The 10,793-nt window shown below is 39.7% G+C and overlaps 1 protein-coding gene across 1 annotated transcript; it reads left to right on the top strand.

The window, feature by feature from the left end:
• Positions 1-7,554: 7,554 nt before the first annotated feature.
• Positions 7,555-10,227, top strand: LOC133701396 (uncharacterized). The gene has a single exon (XM_062125301.1). It carries the CDS (start codon positions 7,618-7,620, stop codon positions 10,183-10,185), a length of 2,568 nt encoding a protein of 855 aa, XP_061981285.1. The 5' UTR covers positions 7,555-7,617; the 3' UTR covers positions 10,186-10,227.
• The last annotated feature ends 566 nt before the right edge of the window (positions 10,228-10,793 follow it).

Here is a 10,793-nt window from a genome sequence, read left to right as displayed (position 1 = left end):
ATTTTTTAAAAATTATTTTTGACATCAACACATCAAAACGATCCAAAATATATAAACTATATTAAATTTTTTAAAAAAAATTAATTTTTTTAGAAATAAGATTTGTACCACGTTCCCAAACGGTTAGAATAAAAAAAAAAGAAAAACTCTATAATCCATATGACAAAAGTTCCTTACGGTTTATAACGGTCCCATTCTCCTCCCGCGCAGTTTCTGTAATAAATCCCAAAATAGGGAAACAAAAATAAATATTGTCTTGTGCAGTTGTGTTTTGCAAAATTCGCCATTTAATTGCATCCACGTGTCAATCAATTTTTTCATGCCCACCTTTGTTTTTGTACTAACAAATGCTACCTAATTGTTTTCTAGCAAGTATCGGTTATTCTTTTCAACTGATCCCTAATTGTATAAAAATATTATATTTATATAGAGGAAAGTTCTCGTTGATATCAGCGTTGCTTGGATGAATCAATGAAAAAACTCAGTTTTCTTTACCTTTCAAACTCCTTTAAAAAAAAAATCAAAATTTAAGTTAATTTAGATTAACCATGTAGCTCGTAACTTGAATATTATATTAAATATAGATCAATTTTTATATTGATGTTGGGAATGGATTTAATTTTGATTGAAATACAAACTAAATTTAAAATACTTTTATAATAACTTTAAAAAAAAACAAGATTTTTTCCAACTTTTATTATCCGAATTCCAAGACAAACAATAAATCAATATTTAGCTAGAAAGTAACTATATTTAGTTTACAGAACTAGAAATTTGAAAATAACCTTTTATAGTTTAATGAAACCAAAATTTGTCCACCTTCTTTGATCCAATCCTAACCAAACCATAAATCACATAAAAAGTAGTAAGATTTAATTTCTCGAACCAGAACTTTGAACCCTTAATTTTGGCCATAGAAGGAGCACATGTCACTCACGCCCATGGTTTTACAGGTAACCAATATGTAGACAAGAAGTCAATCTACTAGCTTGGAATATACCGACAAAGAGCTTATGCCCTAACAAAATGTTTATATATACAAAGTTTTGATATATTTATTATAGATTTGTGAACTGCAACTCAACACGCATGCATGTTACAGATTATTGTTGCTAAGACGGAGTCACCTACATAAATTGTAGGGATAAAACTAGAATAAAAGAGGAACAAATTTGGAATAATTCGTAACGTTTAATTGAAATTCTCGGACTAAACAAGAGATGTGACATAGTATTTTTTTGTCATTTACTTGATGGAAGTTTAAGGAATCTATTCAGTTTAAATACTTTAGAGAAGGCAATGAAAGCAGCCCATCTCTCAATGTGGTGAATCGGCTTCGAGAGTTTTTTGATTGTGTTTTGCTGTTTAATCTTGACACTTGGCAGTAAACTCAACACCCTTTTACCCATTTCAACTCCAAGGTGAGTTACTGTGCTGATGCTTGAAGTTGAACATTTCATATTTGCATTATTTTCTTCGTTTCCTCAAGTAGAAAAAAGCAAAAGGGTTTGAGAGAGAGAGAGAGAGGAGACGGTGTGTATGGTGTTTTCTTGCCTTCGTTTTGTGAGAATGCATGCGCTTGTGATCATGTTGAGAATGAACAAAATGTGAGAAGTACTTGTACTTAGTTTTGGCATGTGATGTTTGTTAACAAGCTGTGGTGGCAATGGCTTTACAGGGAGTGCATTGATTTCCTGCGTTGGTTTTGTCTCCAAGGTTTGTTTCTCTTGACCACTTCTTTCTTGAAGCAATTATATATTTGGTGTTCTATGTTTTCCTAGTCCATATCTTCACTTCTTCCCTGCCAATCCTAGCTACTCATGTGTTTCACTTGAAGTGGTTAGCTTGTTGGGTGGATTGGTTCATATTCCTGTATTAGTCCTTCCATGTCTTCCTAGGGTTCGAAACCTTGGCCTTCTGTAAGTCTTTAGGCCATTCTGTTTACGTTCAGTTTAGGGGCATCCTGATATATGCTTTTAGGGCAGCTATATTGCTAAACATTTGACTTTGAAAAAACACTTCTATATATAGGCCATTCGGTCTTCAATGTCTATGGATAGAAACATGCATCGAGAGCCTGGATCATTTGTGAGAGGAAATGGTTGCTGTTGGAAGCCTGTTGTCCTCTTCAGCAATACTCCTTGTAGTCTTCTTGAAGAATTTTTGTTTGTCTTGTTTGATTCAAAATATGATTGCACAATGAAAACGAAGGGTTTCAAGAGTGATTTAATTACTAATGAAAGAAAGACATTTGGCTAGATATGGATACAGAAGGAATTTATCTTCACCTCAGGTTTTGTTACATATATATGTGTCGGTACCAGGAATCAGCTAAATGATTAGAAGCTTTGTTTTGAACGTCAGAAGAAAATAATGACTAAATATGTGTTTTTCTGTCTTAAAGGGGAAGAAGTTGAAAGGGTTTAAACTCTTATTGCTAAAAAAAGCATACAAGAAGACATGGAAAAGATGCCCTAAATCCAGAATCCTGGATTATTCATAGATACCTTTGAGCAGTGGTTTCTAAAATTGTAGAGTTATATTTAGATAGAAGTTGCACTCACTTCATTGTCCTTTTCAGCAGGCATTGCAAGTACTCAAAAGATGGACCCATTAGTATCAATTGAGGATCAATTTGTCAAGCTACATCCATGCCTGCCTGTGAACACAAGAATTGGAATAGTAGGAGGTGGTCCAAGTGGCATATCTGCTGCTTATGCATTGGCAAAGCTTGGTTATCAGAATGTCACAGTGTTAGAGAAGCATCACACTGTGGGTGGCATGTGTGAATCAGTAGACATTGAAGGTACATGATGAAGATATAAGAAAAAAAGAGTGTTTTCTGTAAATTTAGTTTCACCAAGTATAATGATTATATCTGTTCTGCAATATACAGGAAGGATTTATGATCTTGGTGGTCAGGTTTTGGCTAAGAACAGTGCACCTGTCATTTTTCACTTGGCAAAAGAAGTTGGATCAGAATTAGAAGAAATGGATTCCCATAAGCTTGCTCATATTGACAGCTCTACAGGGAAGTATCAGGACATTAAAGTTGCAGATGATTATGTAGCTGTGATGTCACTGACCTTAGAACTGCAGGTTGGTTTCAATTTTCAGTGCAGCCATAGTTTTTTGCTTATATTGCAGGAATGATATCAATTTAAATTTTCATTTCACCGTTTGCAGGATAAGGCAAAGGATTCTGGTCGAATTGGAGTCCATGCTGTGAGTGCATTAGCTGCAGACTTGACTCCTACGTATCTCGAGAGTCGTGGATTCAAATCTGTTCCCAAATCTGTGGCTTATGGATATACTGCTTCTGGTTATGGATTTGTTCAAGACATGCCTTATGCATACATTCATGAGTTCACCCGGACTTCCATGGCTGGAAAGATTCGGCGTTTCAAAGGTGGATACACTAGTCTTTGGCAGAAGATCAGTGAATCACTTCCAATTGAGGTTAATTGCAAAACTGATGTGCTGGCCATCAGGCGCAATCCCGACAGTGTTAGAGTTGATGTTAAAAGAAACAATGGGGAAATTCAAGAAATGGAGTTTGATAAGATAATTATCTCTGGTTCATTTCCTTTCAGAAATGGAAATACTTACAGATTTCCAGCAGAAAAATCTACAGGTTTCTTGAATTTCATACCTCTAGATTTCCACCTTATAAGTTCCTCTCTCCTTTCAGGAAATGGCTAACAAGGTATTCATGTTGCAGAATCTGAGACTGAAGTGATGGATCTCAGTGAAGTCGAAAGATATTTCTTCAGAAAAGTTCAGACAATCGACTACTACACCACTGTTTTAAAGATCAAAGGGCTAGAAGACATGCCAGTTGGATTTTATTACTTTGGTGAATATATGGAAGATCCTGCAACAATTGGACATCCCGTTGCGATGCAGAAATTCTATGCTGACACTGACATTTTCTTATTTTGGTCCTATGGGAACTCTTTCGATATAAAGGGACCAACAGTCGCTGAGCTAGCCAAGAAGGTAGTCATGTCCATGGGGGCAAAAGTTGAGGAAGAAGTTCTCCAGAGAAGATTCAAGTACTTCCCCCATGTTGGTAGCCAAGGTATGCTTGACGAACTGTTCCTACACCACTGAACCAAACCAGATAGGGATCCAAATTCATTCATTATTTTTATTTAAATTTCAAACCAGAAATAAAGGATGGATTCTATGAGAAACTGGAGTCTGAACTTCAAGGCCAGAGGAACACTTACTATGTTGGTGGGCTCATGGCATTTGAACTCACGGAGAGAAATTCATCTTATGCCATGGATCTTATCTGCAAGCATTTTGCAAATAACAACTCAGTACCTATGTTTCCATATGTTAAGGTAATTTGACTTTGACAAGTTTTTAGTGATAAATGGATAAGTGGATCAAATGATGCTTGAATTTAATAGTTTGAAACAAAACTTGCTTGTTGATTGTGATATCGCAGAGTTTGTTTTCTTTGAAATTGGATGGCTGGGATAGAAATCCAAAAGAACTGGGTGAAGGAGTGGAGTTTCCTGATCTTTCTACACTTGACGGTTACTTGAAACACTGGGGAACTGAAAGTATGACGAAGGACAAAACACTCTATACGTGGATTGGTGAAGATGGGGCTGGAGTATGTCAAAGAACTTATGCAGAACTTCATGCGAAAGCTTCCTGCATTGCTCGTAAACTCTTGACCAGCCGAAAACCAGTTATCAAGCCCGGTGACCGGGTCCTCTTAGTCTATGTACCAGGGCTGGACTTTATTGATGCCTTTTTTGGGTGCTTAAGAGCCAAGGTCCTACCAGTCCCAGTCCTCCCACCAGATCCTCTGCAAAGAGGTGGGCAAGCACTTTTGAAGATTGAAAGCATTGCTAAATCTTGCAATGCAGTTGCAATTCTGTCAACCCTTCTTTATCACTCAGCAGTGCGGGCAGGTTCTGTGAAGAATCTAATCTCATTAGCAGGGAAAAATGGGAAATGGCCGAACCTTCCATGGATGCATACAGATTCTTGGCTCAAGGACTCCAAAGTCCTGGCTCCAGAAAACATAGCATATGAATCTGAATCTCAGCCGGATGATTTGTGTTTTCTGCAGTTCACTTCAGGGTCAACTGGCGATGCTAAAGGTGTAATGATAACTCATGGTGGTCTTATTCACAACGTGAAGTTGATGAAGAGGATATATAAGAGCACCTCAAAGACAGTACTAGTCAGCTGGCTTCCGCAATACCATGACATGGGGCTAATTGGTGGCCTCTTTACTGCTCTAGTTAGTGGTGGATCAGCAATTTTGTTTTCTCCAATGACTTTTATCAAGAACCCTCTTCTATGGCTTCAGATCATGAGCAAATACCACGCTACTCACAGTGCCGGTCCCAACTTCGCCTTCGAACTGCTAATCCGAAGATTGGAGTATGCTGACAAGGATAAGGTTCGAAACTTTGACCTCTCTTCTTTGATTTTCCTCATGGTTGCTGCTGAACCAGTGAGGCAGAGAACTTTGAAAAGATTTGTTGAGCTCACTAGGCCTTTTGGTCTTTCGCAAGAAGTAATGGCTCCTGGTTATGGATTGGCCGAGAATTGTGTGTTCGTCAGCTGTGCATATGGAGAAGGCAAGCCCATATTGGTAGACTGGCAAGGAAGAGTCTGTTGCGGGTATGTGGAACCAAATGGTGAAGATATTGACATCCGAATAGTCGATCCAGAGTCCAATGAGGAGCTTAGAAAATCTGGAAAGGAAGGAGAGATATGGATTAGTAGTCCGAGTGCTGGAATTGGGTACTGGGGAAGGGAGGAACTTAGCCAAAGTACTTTCAGAAATGTGCTTCAAAATCATCCAGGAAGAAAATATACAAGAACCGGAGACTTGGGACGGATTATTGATGGAAAGGTGTTCATCACGGGAAGAATCAAGGATCTGATTATAGTAGCCGGAAGGAATATTTACTCTACAGATGTAGAAAAAACAGTTGAGTGTGCATCCGAACTTCTACGCCCAGGTTGCTGTGCTGTCATTGGTGTTCCTGAGGAAGTCTTGTCATCGAAAGGGATTTCACTTCCTGATTGTTCTGACCAGGTTGGCTTGGTTGTAATTGCCGAGGTTAGAGATGCTAAGCATGTTGATAAGGATGTGGTGGAGAACATAAGGAGTCGTGTCGCAGAAGAACATGGCGTGACTGTGGCTTCTATCAAGCTGATCAAGCCCAGGACTATCAGCAAAACAACATCAGGTAAAATCAAGAGGTTCGAATGCCTCAAACATTTTACTGATGGAACTCTAAACACAGTGCCAGACCCAATTTTTCCAAAGCGAAAATTGCTTCGCTCATTCACCACCGGGACATGTAAAGAGGGATTAACTCCTCGATCTCGGCTTGCAACATCTCCTTTACCAACCGCCAAATTCAGCAAAAAAGAAATAGTAGAATTTCTGAAGGGGCTTGTTTCTGAGCAAACAGGAATTCCTATCAAGAATATCTCTGCCACCGAGAGTCTTGTATCGTATGGAATTGACTCGATAGGTGTGGTCAGAGCGGCTCAAAAACTTTCAGATTTCCTCGGTGTGCCAGTTGGTGCAGTCGATATCTTCACTGCCACCTGCATTGCAGACTTGGCAAGCTTCTCAGAGAATCTTGCTATGAAGTCTCAACCTCAGCTCATGAACTCTCAATCCTATCAACCAGAACCTGATATTGATTCTGCTGAGTTTGACACAGAAGTTTCCAGGACTCGCCTAATCAGTGTCTGGTTTTTCCAACTTCTTGCCCTTGTTTATGTCTGTGCCATGCTGAGCTTTCCTGCTTATTTTTCAGTTTCGGCTTTCACAAGTTTGCTTTCAGCAAGTCATATGCTAAATGAGGAATTTCCCTGTTGGAATTACTTGATTCCCTTGGCATTGGCTCCTCTTGCTTGGATCCTTGGCATCATTTCTACTTGTATTAGCATTGCTTTCTTGGGGAATTCTTTCTTGAAACCTAACTATGCCCTGACCCCTGAAGTATCTATCTGGTCTATTCACTTTGTCAAGTGGTGGGCACTGTACAAGGCCCAAGAAATCTCTTCAAAAGTTTTTGCAGAGCATTTGAGAGGAACTGTGTTCCTTAATTATTGGTTTGAGATGCTCGGCGCTAAGATCGGATCTTCAGTTTTGCTTGATACAGTTGACATTACAGATCCATCTCTAGTTTCAATTGGAGATGGAGCTGTAATTGCTGAAGGGGCCTTGCTCCAAAGCCATGAGGTAAAGAATGGAATCTTGAGCTTCCAAGCCATTAGAATCGGCCGAAATTCTTCAGTTGGTCCTTACGCTGTAATCCAGAAAGGAAGTACATTGGGAGAAGAAGCAGATGTGCAGCCCTTGCAGAAGACAGAAGGTGGAAAAGCTGTACTCAAATCTAGCAAGGCTCACAATGTTCAGAAGGTAATTTTTTATATATTTTTCAATTTATTATATCTTACCCATAACTGCATAGGTTATAGGTTTCTTCCCCCGTTTTCTCACCTTACACTAATTTGATTCTTTCCAATTATTGCAAACATGTGTGAGGAATGTTTTTTTTACATAATTGAAACAAGAACTGATCATACTCGTTACAATTTCTATAATGGTTTCAGGGTGCAATGCTGTCTGATAAGGCCACCTACCACTTCATGGGCATCTACATGGTTGGTCTCCTCAGCACTCTCTCAGCAGCCATTTTCTACTTCCTTTACATTTGGCTATCTCAAAAGCCTGCTTCCATTCAACACTTCTCATTTCTCTGCATCTCTGGAGCCTTTCACTGGACTCCATTCACCATCATTGCTTATGCTACAATGATTGCTCATGTCCCATCAAACCCAGCCACCTTTGCAATGTCAGTTGCTACTGTTTACTTGGCTCATGGCCTGATACTCAGCCTCCTCACATGCACTTTGACCCATTTTCTTGCTGAAAAACAAGAGAAAAGGGAATCCCACATGAAAGCCTGGCTCCGGCATAGAATTACCATTGCCTGCCACCTTAGATTTGCCAAACTCCTGTCAGGAACAGAAGCATTCTGCATTTATTTGCGCCTTTTGGGTGCAAGTGTCGGTGAGCATTGTTCCATCAGGGCTGTCAATCCTGTATCAGACCCAGAGCTCATTACAATTGGTGATGGTGTGCACCTTGGTGACTTCAGTCGGATGATTGCTGGCTTCTATTCATCCAGTGGGTTTACTCAAGGAAAAATTGAAGTGCAGGACAATTCGGTTGTCGGGAGTCAAAGCCTCATCCTCCCTGGTTCGGTTGTTCAAAAGGATGTCATTCTTGGTGCTCTTTCAGTGGCTCCTGCAAATTCAGTTCTTCGACAAGGCGGTGTCTATATTGGATCTCAAACTCCAGTGATGATCAAGAACACCATGCATGCCTTGGATGACAGGATAGAAGAGATGGACTTCAAATACAAGAAGATAGTTGGCAATTTAGCTGCAAATTTGGCTGCCACTACTCTGAAGGTTAAAACAAGGTATTTCCATCGAATTGGTGTTAGTGGGAAGGGACACCTGAAGATTTATGACAACCTGAAAGGATTTCCAGACCACAAGATTTTCCAGGCTGGGAAGAGCTATCCTATTGTAGTCAGGCATAGCAATAGCTTGAGTGCTGATGATGATGCTAGAATCGATGCACGTGGAGCAGCGATAAGAATACTTTCAGATGACAATGGAAGCAACTCCTCTTCGCTTCTTGATCTAACATTGAAGACAGGCAAGGCATTCTATGCACGCACGATTGCTGATTTTGCAACATGGTTAGTTTGTGGACTTCCTGCAAGGGAGCAGCATGTGAAGCGAGCCCCACATATCCGTGATGCAGTTTGGATGTCTCTTCGCAATGCGAATTCTTTTGCTGATCTACACTACTACTCAAATATCTGCAGGCTCTTCAGGTTTTCGGACGGACAGGAAATGTATGTGAAATTCAAATTGCGGCCTGGTGACGAAAACATAAGTGAGGATTCAGGTAAAGTTGAGCCTGTGGGAATTCTCCCACCAGAAACAGGTGCAATTCCACGGGATGAAAAGGATACCCGTCCCTTACTTTTCCTAGCCGAAGATTTCCAAAGCCGTGTAAGTTCTCCAGGAGGCGTTCGCTACATTTTCCAGCTGCAAATCCGACCTGTTCCACATGATGATGCCACTTGTGACATTGCACTTGACTGCACCAAACCATGGGATGAGTCTGAATTCCCTTACATTGATATAGGGGAAGTTTACATTGATCAAAATCTCACCGGTGCAGAATCAGAAGCACTAGAGTTTAATCCTTATATTCGATGCCATGAGGTGGATGTGATCCGGGCCACTTCATCCTCGCAAAGCGCTTCAATTGATCATGGTCGTTCATTGATCTATGAAATTTGTCAGCATTTGAGGAATGGAGAACCACTTCCAGAAGCTTGGAGGATCTTCATAGAGCAAAGTGATGTTAAAGTGGACCTTTCAGGCTGTCCAATGGCAGCAGCATTGGAGAAAAAGGACTCGGGAAAAGTTACACTAGCAAGGACATGGTATCAGACCTTCTGGGTCATTTTTGCTCAACCATTGCTGCAAACATTTCTTCCATACTTCCTGATGGGGTTGCTCATCTTTGCTCCACTGAACTGGATTCTTCTCTTAAAGGAAAGCAAGAAAATCGCAATGCATTGGTTGCTTCCTTTGGTTTGGGTTTCTTCGGGGGTTCTAGCAGCATTAGCATGTGTTGTGGCCAAGTGGATTCTTGTGGGGGAAAAGAAAGAAGGCCAAACAGTACAGATTTGGAGCATAGGAGTCTTCATGGACACGGTGTGGCAAGCTTTCAGAACTGTAGTAGGGGACTTCTTCATGGAAATGACTAGCGGGTCTATCTTATTTTTGCTATGGCTAAAGCTCATGGGTTCAGACATTGATTTGGACCAAGGAGCCTACGTAGATAGCATGGGAGCAGCATTGAATCCGGAAATGGTGGAGATTGAGAGAGGTGGTTGTGTAGGAAGAGAAGCTTTACTGTTTGGACATATATATGAAGGTGAAGGAGGGAAAGTTAAGTTTGGCAGGATAAGAGTTGGAGAAGGTGGATTTATAGGGAGTAGAGCAATTGCCATGCCTGGTGTTAGAGTAGAAATAGGAGGCAATCTTAGTGCTCTTTCTCTTGCCATGAAAGAAGAAATTGTTAGGTCTAGGTGAATTAATGGTTCATGCCTGCTGCTGAAATAGCAGCTGCGCAACTTATCTCCTTTTGCACTAAGAATAAAGCTGGTCTCCCCCATAAATTACCAGTATTTTTATAAATGGAAAAGTATATTAATGGAAATGTGTCATGGTTCCTGCCTCTCTCTCTGTCATGATTCTTTTTTATGGCTAGAAGTCTTAAGCATAGGTGAAGCCAAAAACCCGTTTCAGTCTAGTTCAAGATATAAATCACATAGTATTAATTTGATCGATTCAAAATATATATTATTTCATTTTCAAAAAGAATTACATTGTTTTGAAAAAAAAAACTTAATTAACTCATTAGCCAAAAATAGGACATCTCTTCAAATTTCAACTGGGATTTTTCTATTTAGTTTATATTAGTGTATTGACCTCCACGGCATATTAATAATAATTTTTTAAAAAATATATATATTAACAATATAAAAATATTTTAAGAATTTTGAGTTTGATGATCTTGTCAAACCCAAACATGATTGTTAGATTCAAAACATTTAGGTTTGACGTGATTACCAAACTTAAGATATGAAATGATTACAAGATCCAAAACGTTTATGAATCTAACATTTTTTACCCAATTT

Source organism: Populus nigra, chromosome 8, assembly GCF_951802175.1.
Source record: "Populus nigra chromosome 8, ddPopNigr1.1, whole genome shotgun sequence".
Classification (NCBI taxonomy): domain Eukaryota; kingdom Viridiplantae; phylum Streptophyta; class Magnoliopsida; order Malpighiales; family Salicaceae; genus Populus; species Populus nigra.
Note: the sequence above shows the minus strand (reverse complement) of the source record. Positions and strands in the feature narration are given on the sequence as shown.